The sequence below is a fragment of the Ambystoma mexicanum genome, chromosome 2p, assembly GCF_040938575.1.
Source record: "Ambystoma mexicanum isolate Mex_15411 chromosome 2p, UKY_AmexF1_1, whole genome shotgun sequence".
NCBI lineage: Eukaryota > Metazoa > Chordata > Amphibia > Caudata > Ambystomatidae > Ambystoma > Ambystoma mexicanum.
Genome location: NC_090923.1, coordinates 282888487 through 282912759, shown reverse-complemented (window position 1 = coordinate 282912759; position 24273 = coordinate 282888487). Strand labels below are relative to the sequence as shown.

Sequence of the window (24273 nt, the reverse complement as noted above, 5' to 3'; positions counted from 1 at the left end):
CCTAGAGTTAGTAAGACTTCCAACATTTTAGATGGAATTTGTATTACACAAGACTATGCACAGATGGAGGAAAATTCCACAGGATCGATCATTTTGTCGATTTTGCAAAAGGGAAGTTACATTTGAAATGATCGAACATCTTGTGGTATATTGCCCAAACTTGAGGTATGAGATCAATTCCCTTCAAAAATCTATTCGCACAATATGAAGATTTGGAGTGTGATACTTTTGGGCTTGTTTGCAAGGGTATCCGTCTTTTATTGCAAGTTTGGTTGTTCATTTTTTGAACTCCCTAGGTTTGGCAGGAACAAGTTTTGTAACCTAACGATGCATTTTATTAATGACTATGAATTGTATTATTTAAGAAAATGAAGTTAGTAAATGTGTTAATTTTGTGAAAGGTTTTATGATATGTCTTATGATTGACTGATTTTAGTGAAGTTGTTCATATTTTGTTTCTTTTGTTAAGGTTAAACTTTTTGATCAATAAACAAATACAAAAAATGTCTAAAAAGAAGTCCTAGACTTAGCAAGAGTGAGTTTAGGGTGCCATGTAGCCGGCGAGGATGGTTGAAGTGAGGCTTAGGTAGAATTCCCTTTTTAGCTTTATCAGAAGTGGACTTGAGTGTGTTCAGGGAAGAGAGGTGGAGTTGCAGGTTCTCGTGTGAGTGGGTACACCTCCATTTGTGCAGTAGCCGACACATGTCTGTGCAGAGAGCGTATGAATGGGATGACCCATGGTTGAGGACGCTGAGACTTATGGGTGAAAGTAAGGAGTGGGAAGTGAGCGGAGAATGAGTGATATAGTAGGGATTGGAAGCTGGAGAAGGCAGTGTTGGTGGAAGAGGTATCTGGTGTGAAGGAGGAGAGCGAGAACTGTAGGTCGGAGAGAAAGGGGAATAGCAGAAGGTTTCCATTTCCTTTTTAGTAATGGGTGAGGCAAGTGTTGAGGAAATGTCAGAGGGCGGGGAGGAGATGGTGGCTGAAACAATTGAGTGATCAGATATGGATGGTGTGACAGTAGCATTAGTGGCTGAGAGAGCGTTGGAGACGAAGAAAAAGATCCAAAGGTTACCCCCCTGTGTGGGTGGGAAGGTAGGTTATGAAGAGTGTGGTCACTAAGAAAAGACTGAAGTTCCGATTTCGGAGTAGTAGTTGGAGAGGGAAGGTTAGTCACACATGAGAATGAGGTGATGTTTAGTGGAAAGGGAATCGGGGAGTTGCCCAAGGGAATCAAAGAATGCTTCAGTGGGACCATGAGGCCGTAGACAGAGATGATATGATCTGAGTGAGGCAGAGCAATAGAGATGGTGAATTCAAAAGGGGTAAGGGAGGACGTGGCATTGGGGATTTGGGAGGCATTGAGACGGGAAGAGAGTAGGTGTCTGCCTCATATCTGCAAGTCAGTCGAGGAGAGTGAATGCAGGATTGTTTGGAGCCGTGTAGGGCTGCTAGAGTGTCAGTGTCAGATGGAGAAATCTAGGTTTCAGTGATGGCAAGAAGGTCTAAGGGGAAGAGAGCTGGAGTGAAAGTAGTCTGTGATAAAGGAAGTTTTGTTGCATACACCTGAACATTCCAAAATGTAACCTTATCAAGAATAGCAATAAGCAGTTTAGGGTGATTCAAACCTAAACTTTCAGAATGGCAGTCATCTATTTGTTGGGAGTAAAACCAGGTTAGATATACCATCAGTAATTCAAGGGTAGTAGACACTATCAGTCATGCAATGATGCTCAGTTACAGAAATACAAGTACAAGTATACACTTTATAAAAGGTATTACATTGTCGAACACAGTTCAGAGCAGTACTTTCTGGAGGGGCCTTATGCTACTCTATGATAAATATCAACACTGGGGGGCCGGTGGGGGGTTGGGGGGGTGGGGGTGCTTAGGGGGGACTGCCCATGCGCGCAGGACCGAGGAGAGCGCTGCATCTTGGGCGAGGGGGGGCCGGTGTCCGAGGCAGGGAGGAACGGGGCAGAGTTCAAAGACTCGAGAGCAGGGCCACGGGCCACATTGGTCGCCCCCCACATCTTAGCATGCAATTATCTCGGCAGCTGGGGGGAAGGGATAGCACCCTCCCCTGGTCGACCCCCCCCCCCCCCCCGGGGATGGGGAGAGACAGGAAGACGGCGCTTCCCAGTGATCCACGCTAATACCTCAACATTAACCACTGCAGCCCCAGCTCCCCAGTGACAATTAGTAAGGTGGCCACCAGCTCTAGGGAACACAATTTGAAGGCCCCATCACGTGCTGGTAGCAGGCCGAAGCTCAGGGCAGTCCAACTACGGCAGGACCACCTCCTCAGACCCAAAAGGCTTGGTGGTGAGATGTCACCCAGCAGCTCACCCTACACAGGTTACCCCCCCCCCCCAATACCACAGCGCCCCATATTGGGCTGATCTCCTAGTTAAACCTCCCAGCAACACCAGGAGGTGGTGCCACCGGATGTGCGCGGGCCACAGGGTGGGGGTTGCAAATCCAGATACTAACTAGGAGGCGCTATAGGTGATTTACTGCGATCCAGCTAAGAACTAGCTATAACCGTGAATGGCAACGACTGACGAACGGGGAGGGGGAACCTGGATTTCGGAGGAATGACGATAGGTCATCCCCCCCAAGGCAGCACAAGGCCACCTCGAAGGTGTCACTACAACTGAAGCGAGTAGAACGATCTAGTAGCAGGGACGAACCCCTCACACCCTTTTAATATGCCGGGAACAGCACAGGGACCACCAGTTATGAACTGCTACAGGCCTGGCAACCACCCAGGCTGCACCCCCATGCGACTCAGACCTGGGCCAGGGGTCAACTGAAGTGCCCCCCGCTGGAAACCATATGGCAAAAGTAAATAAGGGACAGTCCCGCTTGCCATCCACCCAAAAGGAGGGGCTAAGTAAAGGCAGCAATAAGATGACTGCACCACAGGAAGCCCTCACAAAGTCATCCACGGAGCCCCAAGAGGCAGTCTGCCGGCACAAGCGTGAGCAATCCACCATCAGAGCGGAGTCTGGTGCTAGCGGAAATGCGATCTGGCTTCGCTACCATCAACACAAAATTGGATGGAATGGCATATAAAGTAGACCGAATGCAGGAACGCATAGATAAGGAAAGTAGCAGGACCTTTGGAGGTCGACACCTGTGTAAGTTCGCTTGAAGACACTGGTAATGAAACGTTGCAAGCAATTGGGAAACTGTGACTGGAAGTAAAATCCACAAGAGACTAGAACGAGGACTTAAAGGCGAGGTCAAGAAGGAATAATATCAGTGGTCGGGATCCCGGAATAAATTTCGCAGCAAAATATGGAGGTCTTCATGGAGAAATTAATCATGGATGTGCTGCAAGGCCCATCCCTTTCCTCCCAATTTCTGGTGGAGAGGGCACACCGGGTGTCGCGAATCACCCCGAGACCGGATCAGAACCCTCACCCTGTCATTGCATGAATCCTGAACTATCGGGACCGAGACACCATACTCCGCATATCAAGGGGACCTCACCTACGAGAGCGCTGGAGTATCTTTCTATCCAGACTTCGCTCAGCATTCCAGAAAGCCCACCTGTCCTTCATTGCGGCAAAATGAGCGCGCAGAGCGATTCTGTATTCAATGCAATACCCCTCAAAACTAAGGGTTCAACATAACGGGCAGACCCACTTCTTTACTGACCCTGGTGCAGTGCACGACTTCCTTGACTTCAGGATGATCTACGGAGACTCTTCAACAAACCATTGGAAAAGTCTGATGAAGCGACATCCGCCTTGATGTCTCCTGCTCTGTTTGAGGACATCAGTCGAACAGACACTCAGCAGGCTCTTCCCGATTGGTCTTGATAACCCTTTGCCTACAATATAATGAATAAGTCTGGCGGCATATGTAAGATACATATCCTCCCCTCGAGGTCCGAACGATTAAGGTCACTTGGGCACCGCTGTCCAGCGCCCCGTGCTGTTGCCCATGTTAATATTGTTGGGGGGTGGTGGAGGTATTATGGGGGGTGGGGGGGGTTTGGGAGGGGGCACCTACAACTGCTGGTTGTGGGTGGGGGAGGTGGAAATGGGACTGTTTGGGGTCTGCGGGATGGGGAGGGTGGGTAGTTCCTGGGGTTTTTGGTTTAGGTTACTTCAAAAAGGATTTGCATTTCGTGAACGTGGCCAAGAGTTGGGGGGTGGGGTGGGGGGAGTCGCCTATGTTCAGAGCCCTCTCCCGAGTCATGGCACATAAGATAATCACCTGGAATGTGCAGGGATTTAACCCGCGCAAAGCCCGCAAGGTAATATATTATTGTGAGCGACATGGGGCTAAAATTGTCATGCTACAGGAAACTCGCCTCATGGGAGAGTGGGGTGGGGGGGGGTGGCGATCGAAGGAGTAGCCAGAAGCTGGGGAACCTGCAAATACTATACTTTGCCCGCGATGCAACACGGCCCCAGCCGACCTGATACACATGCTATGGGCGTGCGTTAAATTATGCCCTTCTGGGATGAAGTGGTGGGTATCATGGCTGAGATGCTGGGGCACAAGGTACCGAGTGAATTGTTATGTTGCATGTTTGGGTGGCTCCCTGGGTTGCCGAAACAATACCGCAAGTTACACTCTGCTTGAATGATAATAGCAAGAAGGTGTATCTTGGTGCACCCCGGGGTGAAAACACAGTTAAAAGACCTAATATGATTGAGTGATACAGATATAGAATATGCAAACCTGTGCGGGCTGCAAAATGGGCCCAAAAACATCTTAAGCCCATTCACTGCAGTCACCACTTTGCTTTGGACTGTGAGCATGTTGGTATAATTCGGTGGCACCCCCACAGGAAAGAGTACAAGAACTCCAGGAGAGTGACGGATTTACCAGTTGCATGACCATCCCACTAATGACTGTGCAACGTGTCCACAACACTCGATGGTCCGAATGTATGGCCTAATCCATGACAAGTAAATGTTGATGCATAGATCTTATGATAATTAATGTTGCAAAAGTATGCTAAATGTATATGGTCACTGTTGAGGAGATGAGTCATATAATAAAGAAATTTAAAAAAAAGGTATGAACTATTTTAGAATGAACCAAGCAATTCAGGGAAAGCAAAACCCAATTATGCTTTAAGAAAGACACTATGTATTTCAAGGTATGTAATTGACCTATGGGTGCATAACTATATGATACCTAATAGAAACTGCATTATACACAAACTGCATTATACACTTCTTAAAGTATACTGGGTATAACTAGCTAATATAAGAACTTGATGAAACTATTTTTGAATAGCACCAAAGATATTCAGGGAAGCTTAGCCCAGGGTTACAACTTTAGAGTATCATCAGATATTCAAGGTGAGTAAGACCTATCTACTTTTAAGAGGGGCTATCAGCAGCTCAAAGCGAAGTATAACTCAGAGACCGTTTTAACTCTGTATGAAGCAGAGCAGGGAAAGCAAACCCCAATGGTGCACTATAAGAAAGACGCAATGTATATCAAGGTCGGTAACCCTATTGGTGAGCTTTTACACTAATTCAGTTAAGAATACTAAAACAGTACCAACACTTATTACTCTTTAAAATGGGGGCAACACCATTCAAAGTTAGTAAACTTATATACTTTTTCATGTGACTGCTTAAATAGTAGTGGCTCGCTACCACAATTGTTACAGGAAAATTACAGTAATGACGATTCCACTGTTTAACTAGTAGTGGCTTGCACTAGCAATTGTTACAGTTAAACACTAACTGAGTAATTTTACACTTGTTTTACGTTTCAAGACAGAATCCTTATCTCATAAAGTCCTACCCTAGTCTATAGCATTAGTTTTCTCAGGGGCAAAAGAGGGACAGGCCCTAGTTGTCTAGATGCCATCTGTAGGCAAGTCAGGATATGGTACACTTGCAGGAAAGTCAGAGTTCCAGATGATCTCTTCTTTAACAAGTAAGTATTCGCTTCAGTTAGTTAAGGGTTCAGGGACTTTAGAGAAGCCTCCCTATATTCGTTCTAGCATGAGGACTGGGCAAGTGGTATGGACAAACTCCCAACCACACATCACCCCAGCAGCCTCAAAGGATTCACACAAGATGTAAGCCAAGTATTACCCAAGTCAGCATATTACCTTAGGAGAAAAGAAGAGCTGTGGAGTGGATGACTTCAGGATGCAGCTGCACACAACCCGGTCGCTTGATTCTTGGTCTAGAGACGAGAGAACTGGACACTGGATGGGAACTTGCAGTATTCGTCGGAAGAGGCTTCCAGAGGACTCTTCATGGATTCTCACGGCTTTGTGTATTTGTTGCCTTTTTCCAGCAGCCAGATGTGCGAATATTGCTGGTCAGTCTTTTCTCTCTCTTGGTCATGCACTCTGGTGATCCAGCAGGAGTCAACCAAAGTTTCAGACGGATTGAGACTTCGGAAGACCATGTACTGCACTTGGGATCGAGGTCCAAGGTTATTGGTGGTTTGCAGCCCAGCAAGGTCGCAGCAGGTCGTGGGATAGCTTGCAATGCAGGTCTCATCTCACCAGCCTCTGGGAAAGAGTCTTCGCATTCGGGACACGCAGGTCGATTGGAAGGAAGGATTGTATCATGCTCCAGTTACACAGGAGGCTCTCAGTCGCTACGCTTTTCTTAATTTTCCTTGTCTGATTCAGCTCCAATGGTCTACTTGTCAGCAGCTTCCAGGTTTGGAGTATTTATCAGGAACTACAGCACAACTTCTGCAAACTCTCCCTGCAGTTTACAGAAAAGGGCGGTCTGGCTGTCCAACCAGGACAGCCACCCCCCATTGGGATCTGCTTCCTTTCAGGCAAGTGAAAGGCAAAGGGCTGCAGAGTTTTTGACTCCTCCCTCGCTTCTCAGACACTCTGGAGTATTGCCAGGCAATACAAAGGATTCTCTCGGAAGACAAAACTTCCACTGAGGTTGTTCCCATGTAGAATGGCAGGGGAAGACCTCAAACGCGTAAAACAAGCAAACGAGAAATGGCAAAAAAAAGAGCCCGCCATTCTAGCAGAATAGTGGCCCTTCTGTGTATTACCAAGGCTGATTTAACAGCCTTAGCGTAAAAAGACTAAACGGTCACCAACGTAAAACCACTGCCACCAGCCTTTCAAGTATACTTTAAAATTGTAACAAAGATTTTACCAGGTAAGTAAGAAAGGGAATACTTTGTATCCCCCTAGCACACCAGATACGGTGGGGTGTACTGAGTCACTTAAATCAATGTAAAGGGGAGGTGAAACCTACTTCTTGGGAACAGTAGTGCACCCAAGAAGAGAATGAAAAGGAAGCCACTGCATTTAAAATGCTGTGTGCAGTCATCGTACATTAGTCAGTCCAAAGTTGTAGGAAACTAACTCCAATCATCCACTGTGGAGAGACATAAAAGACTAGTCGAGGGGAAAACTATTGCCCAAAAATCTTTATAATAATACCTGGTTAGGATAAGACCTGTCATACTCCCATGCTGTTACCCTTTTAGACCGCTCAATAAACAAGATTGATAACATAAATGATTTTTCCTTTTTTAATTCTTGGCCCACCCCGATATTTGTTTAAATGAGCATTTGCCTTGCTTCATAACTGGCTCTATGTACTTGAAATAATGTAGGGCTTGGATGTGTGCTGAGGTTTAAGCCTGCCTCAGATGGACCTAGCTGTCATTCTACAGATTGGTAGAGCCATTTTCCTGCATAAAATATTTTGTTAGCTAATACAGAAATGTCTGTACACCATAAAAGGGTAGCTGTGTGTACGCATAATGGGAACAGAACATTGGAATAAAATGCTTTAAAAAAAAAAAAACTCATGCCACTGCTGGTTTACTTTTTCTCCAAAAACCCTCTGGGAACTGTTAAATGTTGGCTTCACTGAAACATAATCTGTAAATTCTCCTACCTGCTGCACTTTTTTTGCAGTTTGCCAAGCATTTGGCAGAGTTCATCAATGAGCAGAGCATCAAAGATCTGAAGGTGTGGACAAGCCAAATGAAAAGGACCATTCAGACTGCAGAGGCTTTGGGAGTACCCTACGAACAGTGGAAAGTTTTAAATGAAATTGATGCGGTAGGTCCATGCAGTCTGTGGCAAGTAATACAAAAATAAACCATTAGCATTTTCCTATAAAGACCCACAGTGCCATTAACCATACTTAATGTGTTTATTGTGGAATATTTTTCTTCAAAATACGTGTGTGCCTTTTCTCTCTGGTAGGCCATTATACTCTGTGGCTAGAAAGTGCCTTTTAAATCCTGTGGTTAACTATATGAGCTTCACATTTACAAATCTGTATTTACCTACTGGCAAACTGCTTATTGCATCCAGGAACAATCACTGTGGAACATGTTTCTGTAGAGATTTGGCACCTAGTTCTCGGACTGTAGGTTATTTGAATTGTGATTACATTTAGTGCTCATTTCAGTGATCTATGTATATCTCACTTCCTCAAGTCATACATTTTAATTCTTGCACAACTGTTAGGGAGATTAGGGAGAATTCTCAAATGTGCGAATTCCCTCCACCTTAGAGACCTCCAGCAACTTTGTTGGATTTTGAGGACTTGATTTTTCTAACCTGGAGAGAGTGAGACACTTTTTCCACCACACTCTCGTGTATTTTTACTGTGATTTTGAACACTGTTTCTTTTGGTTGTGGAGTCTGACAAACTCCATAGGCATAATCTTTCACATTGTCATACAGCACCTTCAGGGATGTCTTCACTGAATGGCTGGTGGAAGTGGTTTAATTTTAACCACCGTGGTGTGCATTTACCGCGGGCTGCGTTTGCAGCTGCAGTAAAGCACCCATGGGTGCCATTTTTGTCAAAATGGCCCAGTCTTCTTTTTTTCACCATTTCTTTGTGGAAAGGTCCTTCTTGAGATTTACTCTCCGCGCAAAACCAGGTTTGGTCCCTTTCCTCGCTTTGGCGGGATTCACAAATGAATCCACCCTCTGGCTCCAGGGTATCTGGAGTGGGCAGGAAGTGAAGGAGGTGCCAGAAACTCCGTGCTTTGTCTCATAGGAGACCCAAATGCACGCTGTAGTGATTGGCCGGCTCACTGTCCGGCAAGGACAGCCACCCTGCTGGGTGACTGACAGCTAGGCTGAAATGAATGGGAGAGAACTGAATAAAAGGCGAGGCTTTTGGCTTGGAAGGCAGTCGACCACTGGACGAAGGAACCGAAGAAGAACTTGAAGAGGACGCATGCTGCAACTCCTGGACTGTTAGTTTGCCCGGTGAAGCCCTGCTGCTGTGCTGAAACGCCAAATTCATATCGACGGACAAGCCCCTACAAGGACAACGACTTCTCCCCTTGAGTTGGTGGGATCAATCAACTCCAAAGTAAGCCACCTGGACATTCTCTCGTAGCTGGTTGCCTTTCCACAGAGTTGCTGCTGGAAACTGAATAGCCAGGGAGAGGAAAACCAGTTTGTGTGCATTGCTTTTAAGATGGCCAAGTGCTCCAGGAAGATCCTCCGACTCCCAGGAAGCAGGCCTGAGCCCCCTCAACAGAGTGCAGGACCCCAGAAGCAAGGAATGTCAATCTTGACAGCCAGGAACCATGGTGTTGCGATTTGCGGTAGTCCCGAGGAGCTGAAAAACTGAAGTGCCACTTGTTGGAAAGATTGCAGGTTGCGGGCGGTGACAGTCCCATTGCAGGAGTCCACAGAAGTCCTCCCTCTTGTCCCCACGACTGAGGCCCAGGAACAGAGAAATCTGCAGAGTTGCACAGGAGCAGAAGTCATCTGCTGCACTTCTTCTACCCAAGTCTAAACAGCTTGTGTCCCTACATTGATTCTTCTGTTCTTCAAAGACTTCTAAAACAGTGTGCAAAGACTTTTCCTACTTGCCTACCAGAAGTGCTGCAGCCCATATAAGACTTTTGCCCATTGACTTTGGCTTAACTTATGACTGAATGTCTCTGTTAGTGGATCTAAAAGTATTTGCCTGCTTAAGAATATTTGTGATCTCTTGTTTGTTCTAATAACCTTTTCCTTTAACCAATTTCTAAAAGTATTCTAAATGCAACAGTAAGATATTAATGTCCCTAGCACCCTAGCTATTGAGGTCACCTGAGGGTGTGGGTTGTAACTGTGGGCCATCCCAAAAGGGTCTTCACGAATTTTAGACTATTCAGAGTGTGTATTTTGAAGTGTATTTGAGTATTACTTTTCTATTGCTCTCTTCTGACGAAGGCTTACTCTAAGTGACTGATAAATTAATAATTGTTTATTTGAGAACCTTGTGTGCAAGTGTCTGCTTGAATACTTGTCACTGTGAACCTCTGTGTAACTCCCCTACAGCTCACATTGACCCCTCTTGAGATAAGCATTGCTGTTCAGCTACACTACCAACCTGTGTAGTACAGACCTATACCAAAGGTTGGGTTCCTATTGCCAGGAGGTCCGGGTTGTTGTAGTGCACCCAAAGCGTACTGCATACAATCTTGCCTAACAGATTTATCTTGTTTATGCTTTACCAACTCTCCTAGTTAGACCCCCAGACTTCTGGATCTTCTTCTTTAATCCTGAATGAGTGAAGCCTTTTTCCACTCATTCAATCTTATGGGCTCTGTCTTTTGGAACTCTTTACCTGTTTTATGGAGTCTACTTTCCTCCATATCTCTTAAAGGAATCTCTAGTTCACCATTGCAGCACACTGCTCTTTATGGGCAGTGTTGCTGGGAACCCTTTGCATGCTCATTAGAGATTCTTTTCTTTAGCCTAGAGTAAATGTAGTTCTTCAGGATATCCCTCCAAAAACGTTATACACGAGAGATTGGCACACACCACCTTATGTGGAGTGTCCAGGGGATGTCTAGTATCCCCCCTTCTCTCTGCTCCTGTGACTTTCTAGTCACATAGACAACCTACCAGTTATGGCTGGCGGCAACTATTGTGTACGTTTCTACCGCAGGCTATGTCCATAGCCCCGGTTATTTTTTATTTTTTTATTAAAGCATTCAGTGTAAAACATACAAACTTTTGCTTTTAAAAGAAATGTTTCCACTTTCACAAACGCAAGTCAAACCATCAGTTTGAGTCCTTGTTTGGCTATGCGTTTCCCTTTTGCCTGTTGGACTTGTTATATGGTCCCTTGTACAATAATTCAGTTTAAATTTGGTCCAATCTCTTTAACATTGATTCCAGAAGCCTTCCCAGTCCTCTTGTAGTTTTTCGATTTGGCTCATCATACAACGCTGACCACCATAAGTCCGGTTCTAGATCACCTATTGGCATTAGTATTGGTTGTAGCAGGCGTCCTCTTTCTGGTCGTAGTTCCGGACAAAACAAAGTTAGATGTCGTGTTGATTCTTCATCTTTTTTTGCAGTCGGTATTTTTCCTTTAGCAGGCCATATTTCAGCAAGTTGGTTTTTGTTCTCAAAATGTTCAAGCAAAAGCACATGATTAAATCTCTATGGTTCTGGTTTGCATTTTTTTCTAAGAATCCCGGCAAAATCTGTGACGATCTGGTGATCTTAGTTGACAGGGTGTGAAAATTCGAGGCTGCACGCAAACTTTGTTTCTGACCGATCAATAGACAGCACAAGTGTTTTCGCTTTCTTTGGTTGTCTACGCAGAACCTCTGTTACGCTCAAGTTTTGCAATTTCCTTGCATTTTTCATTCCATTCTACTAGTGGCCAGAAAGACATTTTTTCTGTTTCTCTTTTCAATATTGTATATTGTGGTGGACAGTTAAACAATATTATTTTTCTGAATGTAGCAAGAGCTTTCCAGACAATTCGAGCTTGCGTTGAGTATAGTCCCAGTTTGTGTCCTATTACTCATTGGGACACAGGATGGGATTCTGTCCGCCAGAACCTAGCTACGAGTCTGTCCCAGGTGTCCCAAGGGATTCTCAGTGCTGTCTCACCTGCGTATGTAATAGATGGAATTACTTTCACATTATAGAATTCCACAATCGGACGTATTGAAAATTTGCAGAACTTGCTTATCAGTATTAATGCTTGTGCTGTTAACTGGTCCGTTTTATTCAGAGGATGGTCAATTCGGGGCTGATCACTCCAGTTGGCACTTAGCATCGCTCCCAGATATTTTGTATTTTTCGCTATTATTTCTTTTTTGTCTATGTGCCATCTAAAAGCTCTTTTTGCCATTGGACCTGGCTTTTTAATTATCATTATTACTGATTTTTCTGGATTGATTTTGTTTTCTTTCACATGTGTTCATGGCATCCAGTTTTTTTTCTGTAAGCCAGTTGGAGTTTTATACATGACTACTAGGGCATCCGCATACAGGAGATTACCTATTTTGGTTTCACCTATTTTTGGTGAACATGCTCTCGACGGTTCAAACACACTTTCACTTCCAGGATATAGAAGGTGTAAATTATGCATGCTAAAGGGCAGCCTTGTTTTAGCCCTCTTTGTTGCAATTGCACTGGATAAGGTTCCTTTTTGGTCCAATCTCTCTTGCATCGATGTGTTTGTATGCAGAGCTTTGATGGTTTATCAGATCTGGCGGGAAGCCTTGCTCTCATCTTGGACCATAGGATTTGTCGGCCATATCTATGAGGCTAGAAACTGTTTATTTTCTTTAATGGTTTTTGCTTTCAGTAGGTTAAGAATTAGTAGATTTAGGCTGCAGTCTACGTTTTCAACGAACCCAGCTTGCCTATGATCATAATTCCTGAGCTTGTTAACCATTCTTTCAGTCTTTTAAGGAGTATGCCAGCAGAAAGTTTGTCAATCACGTCCTGAAGAGCTATCTGGTGATGAATATCGGGGCGCTCTGTCTCCTTTTTTGTGTATGGGAATGGTTATCGATGTTGACCATGAGTCCGGAATCCATCCTCTGTTTACAGTTCTACTAAAGAGTACTAGACGCATGTCTGCCCATAGTTCCGAGGCTTGCTTAAATGTTTCGTTTGTCAGGCCATCAGGCCCTGGGGCTCTCTATCTACTTGCTTTTGTGATCAATTGCAAAATTTAGATTTTATTGAATGTTGGGTTCCATCCAGTTTCATTTGTTTCTTGTGGCGGGGTATCCTCCACAACCTCACAATTGTATATCTCTTGGAAATATTGTCTCCATTTTGCTTCATGAATGGGATTAAGTAGTTCTGCTCATTGAGGCTTGGTTTTTTGATTTTAGCAGACTCAAGAGGAATTTAGCATTTTTGTCGGTTGTCATCAGCGTATTATATATATTTTTTTTTGAAAAAGTAATGCTCTGTGATTTATCCCAGTTCCGATATGCATTTTTAATGCCCTTTTTTTTAGTTTTTACACAGTCGATGTTCTGTTTTCAATGCTCTCAAGGCTCTTGCTAGCTGTCTTTTTTTCCGCTATTGAGAGTCGTGTTTTTTGTGGCCTTTCTATTTGTTCCATTGGCTTCTCTAAAGGCAAGCTTCATACTAGACATCTTTTTCTGTTGAAGTTTCCCATTTCTTTATTGATTTTAGTAATGTTGGGATTGATTTTGTTGACCATCTCAGCCTGTTTAGTCCATTATTCCCATTTACTTCAGTTAACCATGTTTTTCTAGGTTCAACATAATTTTTTTGGGTGTTTGGCTGGGACTAAACATCAGAGAATTAGAATTCTATGATCACTGGTGGCTGTTGGTATGATTTTCAGGGAGGTTATTCTGCTGAATGTTTCATGATCAACAAAGAAGTAGTCCAATGTTGCACTTGCATTGTGAGATGCCCATGTGAAATTACCCTCTAGGTCTCCATTTACATTTCCATTTACTTGTAGGAGATCACGGTTCTTCATCTCTGTCAGCCATTTTTTAGATCTTGACTGTTTTTGTCGGTTATGGCTAGTGGTATTTTCCTTTGCATTTTTTCTATTAATGCAGTCTGTTTAGATCTCCACACAGGATTATGGCCGGGCTTCGATATTCTGATCTCAATGGGTCTATATGTTTGGTGACTGTTTCTACCAGCATTTCACCGTCCTTGGCTGTTATGTTCCAAAATAAGTTGAACACTATTTGAATTATTTTGTTCTTTTTGTTTATTGCTTTCGTTTGCTTCCTGTTGCATGATTATTATTTGTATAAGAGGAGATGGATATATTGTGCGTAATATGTTTACGCTATAGTTGTTCTTTGATTGTTAAGAGGCTTGCCGAGGGTCGGCCTTTTTTTCCCTCATTAGGCTTTATTTAGGAAACCTGAGGCTCCATGTATGTTTGGGGGTTCTTGCAGCCAGCTCTCTTGGATGCAGATGATATTGGCCTGCAACACTTCCTCATTTAACTTTTCAATCGAATGTTGAAATCCCTGTGTTCCAAGATGCAAATCGAGTCGGTTCTGGCAGCTCTCTGCATTCGGTCTACCAGTTTCCTTTTGTTGCTAGCGTTTCCGCTAGCTAGCCCCATGGTTTTTCCATGTCGATTTTTGTTTCCATTGTTTGAGCATCTGACATCTTCTCGTCTTTTCCTTTTGATTCTCATACGGAGTGCAGTTGGTCCCTGTAGCACTGTTGGAGAGAACCTTATTGGTCTGTAATCCATATCCTCTGTTTGTCTCCTCAGGTGAGTACGTTGGTTTTTCAAGGCTTTTTTTCTTTGATGCATTCTGTTTTGTTTGGTGCTCACTCTGATCAGCCTTCCATCTTGATGTCGAAACCAAGTACTGAGTTCGTCCGCAGCCGACCATACTAAATTCATGATCACCTTTGAATTTTGATGAATGCCGATTCGGTCCGTTTCTTCTTCTTTGGGAAAAGCCAAGATTCTCATGTCCTTGGTTTCAATGACTCTCAGTTGTGGCACATTGTGCAATAGCTTCATTAGATTTGATCTGTTTAGTATCAGTCCGTCCTTAGCTCCTAAAACTCTCTCCATTAGTAGTTTATATGTGTTGCTCTTATTTTACTCTTGTTTTCGTCTGTTCTGATTACTCATTGTGTCTTGCCTTTCCCCTTGTTTCTGGGGTTCTTTCTTTTGCATACTCCTTGGGATGTATTTTCGTTCTTTCTCGGGCTTGATTTGTCTGGTCTAACATTGCTTTGAATAGATTACGTTTCTTTGTTTCTATTTCATTTTTTGCCTCTAGTTGGTCTTTTTTTTTCTTGCAGTGTACGAAATATCGGTGATATCTCTATGCATTTGTGTTCATCGTTCGATGAACTGTTTTCTGTTCACTTTGTCTTCACCTTCCTGCTCATCTATCTCTCTTGCTTTCATCCTCATAGACTGACAAGAGTAGCAGTGCTTCTTGATCGATAGAGGCACTTGTGGAGCTTTCTTCCATCATTTCTGGTTCCACGTCTGATTTATTCTCGTTCTTGTTCCCTTTGTTCTGATAACTCTTAATTCTCTTTGTTGGCATTTGTTTTTTGGCTCGAGGTTAATTTCACTTTTCCTAATGGTTTCAAGTTTCGTATAAATTGTCGCGTTCCTTAATTCGTCACACATTTTTGGTTCAGCAAGTTTTTAGAGTTTTTCTTTAGATTCTACGAGGCCACCTTTTGTCTATTGCTTTGCTTTTGTAAAGGTATCTTTGGCCTTGCTCCCAAGTCTTGCCTTTTTGGATCCATTGTATTTTCCACATTGAACAGAGGGACCATGTCTTTGTTTTGTTTTTGAGCAATCATTGTGCTGTCCATCCTATGCTGCTTTGCAGTTTTCCAGGCGCTCTCCCTGATTTCGCACATTTCTCTTCTCAGATGTGGCAGCTTCTTGCCTGTCGATAATGACTATTGCTTTATTTTTCAGTTTCAGCTTTCTTACTCATGTTTACATCCTCTTTTGCCATCCTTGTGTTTACTGTGGACCTAGGCCCTATATCCACTTCTTCCGTTGATGTGCCTTTATGTCTTTATTTATGTCTGGACAGGGTCTTTGCTAGTTTCCGGTTTGAGTAAGTTGATGGTATCCCTGAAACAATGTAAGAAAGCTCTTATCATCCCGCGCATCTTCCATTGGATCAATGAATGTCTCGAAGATGAGATTTTCTGATTCTTTTTCTCGGGTCCTCCTTTAGTGGCATCAATGTAGTTATCTACATATATTAGCTTGGTTTGCATAAAAGAGAATAAGGTCAATTGATCTCTGTAGTTTTCATGGAGAGCTTCATATAACTTAAGGAAAGGGGCTAGTGTTATCGTCAACATTGAGCCAACTGCCGCTTGCATATTGGCACAGATGTCCGCATATGACCATTGGTTCTGTGTTGCTACTAGTTCTGGTCTGGTTGTTCTTGGTCTAGTGTTTTCTAGAGAAATGTGCCAGTCTTCTTCAATCTGTGAGTCTCTAATTTACATCAGTTCTTGTGGCAGTTTTTCACTGCTTTTTTGTGGTTGGATGACGGAAGCATTTTTCATTGGTGTTTTCTTTCCTATTTTCGTTCTCTTCCAGGATCATTAGATTTTTGTCTTATTATTATTTTTTTTTTTTCAGAGCCATGTTTGAGTTGTTGGCATCTTCTTCTCCAATGTTTCTTTTCATTCTCGGTATCTGAGGGGTTGATGATTTTATAGGTTCTTTAAGGATCAACGGTACATCTTCTAAGTTTACTTCATTTGGAGCTTGGTTTTGACTAGGGCTGTCCCGAATAGCATATTTAGTATTCGGCCGAATATGAAGCTGAATAGTTGCTTTATTTAATAAATCATGTTCCAAACCTCAAAACACACTTATTAAAAAAAAAACAAAGCACCATTTTAAATGCATACTATACTTTTATTTCTCTTCATTGTAATTAATGTAGCATCTTTATTTAAAGTATAAAAGCCAGAAATAAACCAGATTTAACCAAAATGAAGGGACCAAATTTACAAAAGATTGTTGCATATTCAGTGCCATTTAAAGCAGGAGGCTTCACAAATGCAAAAGGACTGCCTTGTATATAATGGTTCATGTCGGCTCATGCAGGACACAAGTCAAGAGGAAATCTGAATTGCATGAACTCCATCTCACAACTATTCACCCCACCTAAATAAATGCTGCTCACTTTTCACTTATCTTAGCCACTCCTTCTCGCCAATACACAAACCTATGCAACTCATCATTCCTGATAAAATATCAGATACTGTTAAACTCAGGACTGAAGTCCTTAAAAAAAGAACAGGGGGGACTATGACGCATGCAATGGGGAAGTGACATGACGGGAACTGAAAGTATCTATGCACATTTCTTTCAGTTTATTTTTTCCAAGTGAAAAAAGTGCATTGCACATATATGCAATCGCCAAAAGAAAAGATTTTCCTGTATTGTTGGAAGCTAAGTTTACAAGATGAGCACCTTTTTATGTCTATGAATCTGTAACAAAACATGCCCTCGAGCAGATTACATTTTAAGATATTTTTCAGCTGTGTGATAGAATTAGACCAGACAAATTGCTATTCAGTTTTGCAAACTGAAGTCTATATTTGCTTTTCTGAGTTCATGTTGCATTGTATTCAAATGAGAATGTCAAAGTATTCGGCAAGAGCCAAATAGCAAACTATTTGGCCGGAGCCAAATAGCTTTTTTTCAGCTGGAATTCGGCTGAATACTTACTTGAAGGCGAAGCTCGGTACACCCCTAGTTTTGACTCTGGTTTTGTTCATTGATATCTACTGGCAGGACATTTCTATTTTCACCAATCGCTGTAGTTCTTGCAGTCATCGCTATATTTCTTTCGTCACTTTTTTCTGGGAATAGCCAAGCATCCTGGCAATTCGTTTGGTCACATCTCCCAGAGGCCAAGAGAGGGTCATGGTCCCACATTTCCATTGTCTCTTGCTGTTTTGTCAAGTCCATTTTCATTTTTTCCTGTTCTGTCATTTTTCAAAGGAGTTGGTAGTTCTTTCTTTTTAAAGTGTCATCTTATTGATTGAACTTCTGATGCTGGGTTTGCTCGTGGTCTATACTTTTGAGGAACCGCTAATTTGTGTGGGCCACTTGCCCCATAATTTGTGTATTGGTTTTTGTTTTTCTTGTGATAAAGTGTGTGGGTTTCTGTTGAAAAGGTTGATTACATCCTTTTTCCATGCTAGACGTTGGTCCTTTCTTCTATATGCTCAGTTTATTTTTTGTTCAATTTCAGTGGAGTTTTGTGCGTTGGCTGCTCCACTTTTATTATTTTCCCGGCAAATGTTGAAGTCTGATTTATCATCAAACATTTCTATTTTTGTTTTTTTTTTTTTTTACTTGACTGTCCACTGCATCCACGTAACCGAGCGAGTCAAGGCTCTCGTAGGGGGAACTTTGTGTGGATGGGTTTGATGTTTTTGGTCTGTTTTTTTTTTCTTTGAGATCAAGAGAGCCTCTTCCTGCAGATAGCAGAAAGCTTCTTTGTCTTTGGCGCCTAGCCCCTTTTGAAGAAGCGTCTTGCACAGCGGGGCGCCCACCCCGCTGTGGTTGCTTCCACTGTCTCTCTCGTCGCTGCCGGGGCAATGCCTGGCCCTGCCGGCGAAACCAGGATCCCCTGCGCAGATCGCAGGTTGCAAAGACTCTGGGCGGGCGAACTCGCCGTGCAGCCCCGGACTCTGTGGCTTTTTCATATCTGGTAAGGAGGGATTTATCAGGGGTGGGGGAGAGGATTAAAGGTTTCTGTCTATGAGCTCCGTGCAAGCATCTGCCTGTTCGGTGGGGGTCGCCTTTGAATATACCTGATTCATGAAGACTTTTTTTTCGTGCACAGCGGACTTGGGTTGTCTGGGTCCTGATGTTTAGTATGTTCACGGTTTGAGCATTTACTTTTATCCACACGTTGTTCCTCTGTAGCCCGCTCCCATGCCTGTTCTGCAGCAGTCTTTTTTGCACTGTTGGCCACCTCTTCATGGTCACCTGGAGACTCTCCAATGCCTGGCAATTTCGTGCGGCTCCGAGTACAAGGTGCCTGAGCATTTGGCAAGTCACAAGAAATTGAGTTCAGTTGATGTTGATGTTCCATAGTCCACCCTCTACTCACCCTCGTCCGACACTCCGCGGCCGCTCTAAGTAGAGAGTTAGGTTTTATGGGAGAGGGTCCGCCTCCAGCCTCCCAGTAGTAGAGGTGAAAGAGCTACTCCAACACTGACAGCAGAGTAGCAGACATGTCACAGGTCCAGGCACTCGTCCAACACTCCACCTCGGTTATGCACAATGGGTTCACCGAAATACTGAGAGCTGTACATGAGCTTGAGAGGCTGCCTTCACTTTCATTTTATGTTTTCGGTGCTCCCGAAGTCCGGGGAAGCACAGAAAACGTAAAAAAAAGTGAAAAAAGCAAAGGTGCATCAATTATAAATACGTTGTTGTATTTGATTGCTGTGGTTGGAAAACCATGGCAATCACAAATAAAACAACGTATTTCTGACTGTGACGCCTTTCGCTTGGAGTCTCCTGGGCTGGGCGGGGTGGAGTCCAGGAGACTCAAAGCGAAAGGCGCCACAGTCAGAAATAAAGCGTTGTATTTCTAAATGCTGTGGTTTTCTTTCTACATTTCTCGGGCTCCGGTAAATGTAGAAAGAAAACAGCAGCATATTTAAATACAACAGCGTTGTATATGTTTGCTGTGGCTTCAGCTTCGAGTCTTCTGGGCTCCCCCGACCTTGGTCGGAGCCAAATAGCTTTTTTTCAGCTGGAATTTGGCTGAATACTTACTCGAAGGCGAAGCTCGGTAGACCCCTAGTTTTGACTCTGGTTTTGTTCATTGATATCTACTGGCAGGACATTTCTATTTTCACCAATCGCTGTAGTTCTTGCAGTCATCGCTATATTTCTTTCGTCACTTTTTTCTGAGAATAGCCAATCATCCTGGCAATACCTTGGTCGGGGGAGCCCAGGAGACTCAAAGCTGACGCCACAGCAAACATAATTATAAATGCGGTTTGAAAACCTCAACATTTATTTATCAGTGCTTCCAGAAAATAACTAAATGTAAAGCACTTACCAGCAGCAGGTTGTGTCAATCTCTGCTCTCCGGCAAGAATGAAGCAAAAGCCACCTGCTGGTAGCTTTTGTGTATTACAGCTCGCTGGCTTTTGCTTCATTAGTGCCGCAAGGGCAGAAATTAACAAGAGCACAGGAGGCTTTGAGTTTGGGCCTCATTTTCTCAAAACTCTACATAGGAACTTTGTTTAAAAATACTTTTTATATATATATTTTTGATTATGGGCCATCTTTTTAGCCAATAACATTTTTGATGGCACTATCCTTTTAAGTCCTGCTAGTGTTACACTAACCAACTATTTTCCTTCCTAAAAGACATAATCTTATGGTGTTTTGCAGAGTAAATGTACTTACCGTATTTCTCATAACTTTGGCGAGTGTGCGGAAGTACCGATGATACAGTAGAACTGGCATTACGCTCAAAAGCGTTAACCATTGTAACGACAAGCAACTACAAACTAAGCAGTGGCCTTTCAAAAGTATTCTAGACTATTACCAAGTGTTTTGCTTAGTTGTACGAAGTATCTTAGTGTATCTTGTGTAAATATAATAAATGTTTATTTTAATATAAATGTATGTGTAAGTGTTTCTTTGATGCGCATTACTAACTGGGCTCAGTGTTCTTACCTTCAGAGCATATCTTATGATAAGCCTGACTGCTCTGCCACTCTACCAAGGTTTCATGGTAGTACAGATTCCTACTATGAGTTGGGGGAATCTACAAACCTTTGGGATAGTTTTGTAAAGTCTACCTCACAGTGAAAACTCCCCCAACAACCAACACATAATCAATATGAGTAATGTTGGATATAATAACCATTGTTAAAGACACAAAATATGGTTGTTGTGCTGTATCCTTTAAAAATGACCAATACACTATTATTAAATGAGGTCATAAGGCCGCTCTATCAGGAATAGACTAATATTTTGCTTCTCTTCAGCTTCACTGTTGAATCTGTTTATAAATATCTATTTTAATTTTACATTTGTAATTCTTTCTGTATGCTCACAGAGCCAAAATGTTCAGAATTAATCTGTGCATGATGTTCTCAATTAAGTTCCTCTTGTTGCCTGACCACATTTCCTATTCTACAAGGTGTAACCTACCGGTATAAGCTGGAGAATTGTGGTTCAACCTGTTAAACCGTCCTACACCGGTTTTTACATTATTGTACATGTGTACATTATTGTAGCTCAGCGGGTTGAGCGCTCGCTGCTGCGATCTGAGCGTGATATGCACGTGGCAGGTTCGAATCCCGGCAAGGCCAGCCTTTCATCCTTCCGTGGTAGATAAATGAGTACCAATTTCGGTTGGGTTATATTGTAGGTTAAATATGTGCTCTGTAAAGCGCTTTGGATAAAGGCGCTATACAAATAACACATCATTAAGAGTTGACGTTTATTCAAAGTTTTTCGGCTTTGTTCTCCACGATGTAAACTGCATCAGACAAAGTGAACTTTGATTTGTGCTCTAAGTTTGGAATTGCCTTTTAATTGTATGTGGTGCACTGTGCCTTTGAGAGCCCCAGTACTGCTCCGTAGGAAGCATATGCAATGCTAAGCTTTAGTTTAATTTGTACTTTAACCTTGTTTAATTGATTTGGTGTTAATTTCTCAGTTTGTCGAGTGTATTGGTACTTCACGTGGTCAACAGTTCTCTGTCCTAGTGGCAGTCTGCACAGTACATTCTTCGAAAGCGCAGCCGCGCCGGGTTTGTGTCACACTCTTCCGTCTGCTATATTGGGTAACGATTTGCTTTGGTTCTTGGCCCAGATTAAGGAAGACATTTCCTAACTGTACCTGTTGCTCAAAATGCTGAGAAGTATAGAGATGCAATCTGAAGCCGCTTGATGAAAACTGACCTTTGAATTGCATGACATGTAAATTGCATCGAGGTTGATGAAATATTCAGCTTAAACTACACAATGATTACAATCATATCTGGTCTCTACCAAGTCGTTAACATGGGTTTTTTTTATAATCAAAGATTATCAATAATCTTATTAGTTGCTTCACATTGTATTGCTCTGTTAGGCAAGAGTGTATGCAGTACCCTTTGGGTGCACTACAATAACCTTGACCATCTGGCAATAGGGACCCAACCTTTGGTATAAGTCTGAACTACACAGGTTGGTAGTGTGGCTGATCAACCAGGCTTATCTCAAGAGGGGTCAATGTGAGCAGTAATGTTGTGACAGAGGTTCACAGTGCAGTTATCCAAATAAACACACTCCAGGTTTCTTGATAAAACAATGAATTTATTTTGCAGTCAGTTGTATAAGCCTTCTTCAGAAGGGAGCAATAGATGTAACACTTACAATACAATTCAAAATAAACTGTCTCTAAATGAAATGATACTCATTTGGGATGGCACACACTCTTCTTACACCCTCAGGTGACTTAAATAGCTAGGACACTGTGGACATTGATTTATCACTGGTACATTTACAGCAATACTGAGTTTGGTGTAAAAGAGAATAGAGGAATAAAACCAAGGTTAACAAATAATTCATAAAAAGCTAAGTATTTTTGAAACCTTCCAATGTTTAGTAAATTAACCCTTTCCTGGGAAAAAGAAAATTCAGAGTCCGGGGTAAGAACAGTCACTCAGGGAGCAAGGACAGCCAATGTTAATTGCACAAGGTCTAGGGGAGCTGAAGATCTTTGCAGGTAGGTAAAAATTCTTGCACAATATTTTTAGAAATGTTTGTTGAAAAATAGAACACTTAAGAGGCCACAAGCCGGGAGGATTGTGAGGGGCAAATCTGTAGCAACTCTGCAAGTTAACAAAGAATGGTCTCAAATGAGAGCAAGCAACGCTACACAACAAGAGGTAAATTCTTAGAATTTACAGTATCTATGTTTAGAAGAAATGGTTTCAGCTGGCTCCTGTTCCTGTACAGCTCTGCAGATACTGTTGTTCATGTGCCTCAGTCGTGGGGACAAGAGGGCTCCTGCTCTGCAAGGGGACAGTCAGCGGCAGCAAAGGGCAAACTTCAATTCAGTGGTCCTTCAGTGTTTCAGCTCCTTGCGTCTGACAGCGAATAGCAACACTGCGGTTCTCAGATACCACTTCAGACTTTCCTTGCTTCTGGAGTCCTGCACTCTGTTGTGGCTCAGCCTTGGTCAGTCCTGCATCATGGAAGTCCGGAAGATCTTCCTAGCGCTCGGGTCCGACTTAAAAGCAACACACACAATCTGGTGTGCCTCTCCCTGGCACTTTGGTTCCAGCAGCAATGGAAATACAGCCAGCTCCAAGAGGATGTCCAGAGAGGCTTACTTTGGAGTTGATTGGTCCCACCGTCCTTGCAGGGCTTCTCTAGTCGAGACAAATTCAGAGCTTCAACACAGCAGCAGGGTTTCACAGGGCAAACCAACAGTCTAGGAGTTGCAGTAGGCTTCTCGTCCAAGTTCTACTTCGGATTCTTTCATCCTGTGGTTGACTCTGCCTTCTAAGCCAAAAATCCTTGCCTTTTATACAAGTTACTTCCATTCATTCCAGCCTAGCTGTCGATCACACAGCAGGGTAGCTGTCCTTGGCGGACAGCCAGCCAATCGCCTTTAGGTGCATTCCTGTAACGAAGGGAATTAAGCGCAGTGAGTTCCGGGCACCTCCCTTGCTTCCTTCGCCTGCCAGACATACTGGAGCCAGAGGTGGCATTCACTCGTGAATCCCGCCAAAGACATAATAAGCAAAGAGACCAAACCTGGTTTGGCCCACAGAGTAAATGTCAAGAAGGACCTTTCCAACACGAAATAGCGGAAAAAGAAGACCGGGCCATTTTGTCAAAATGGGCACCCATGGGTGCCTTACTGCAGCTGCCAATGCAGCCAGTGGTAAAAACACACAATGGTGGTAAAAAGTAAACCACTGCCACCAGCCATTCAGCGAGCAAAGTGTAACATAAAAATGTTGCATGAGAAACTAGACAAAGGGGTTTCTAGACCCAGCACCCTATGTTAAGCTAGTGTGTGCTGGGTCTAGAAAGTTACACAATGTAAGTAAAGTCAATTTCATTTCACGGCTCTTGGAAACAGTTTATCCAAGAGAAGGTATTTAAAGCAATAGTGCGCTCAAAAATGTTATGGGCTTAATAGGTGGGCAATAATACAAAATATATAATCTTTTTAATGAGAGTTCCTATGTAAAATGTTACACAAATAATGTTTAAACCCCTTTAAAATCAAGCACTAGGAGGTGTCCATTTTGTGAAATGGACGAGCCTCCTGTGCTTGAGTTCATCTCTGCCCTCATGGCACTAATGAAACAAAAGCCACCTGCTGCTAGCTCTTATTACAGCTGCGGCTTTTGCTTCATTAGTGAGATGAAGAGGGCACAGAATGCAGGCAGGCAGGCAGGAAGGCTGCTGCCCGGTAAGTGCTTGTTTTTTAAAAACTTTTTATATTCATGCCACCTCAATCAGAAATACAACCGTGTTGTTATGATTGCAGTGGTTTT

The 24273-nt window shown here is 43.1% G+C and overlaps 1 protein-coding gene across 5 annotated transcripts in view; it reads left to right on the top strand.

Moving 5' to 3' along the window:
- PFKFB4 (6-phosphofructo-2-kinase/fructose-2,6-biphosphatase 4) overlaps nt 1-24273 on the top strand; it is a 632962-nt gene that overhangs the window by 418585 nt on the left and 190104 nt on the right. For all 5 annotated transcript variants that reach the window (XM_069643565.1, XM_069643564.1, XM_069643563.1 and 2 more), the window contains one exon: nt 7898-8044. In XM_069643565.1, coding sequence (XP_069499666.1) covers nt 7898-8044 — 147 coding nt within the window. The remainder of the gene's footprint in view (nt 1-7897; nt 8045-24273) is intronic.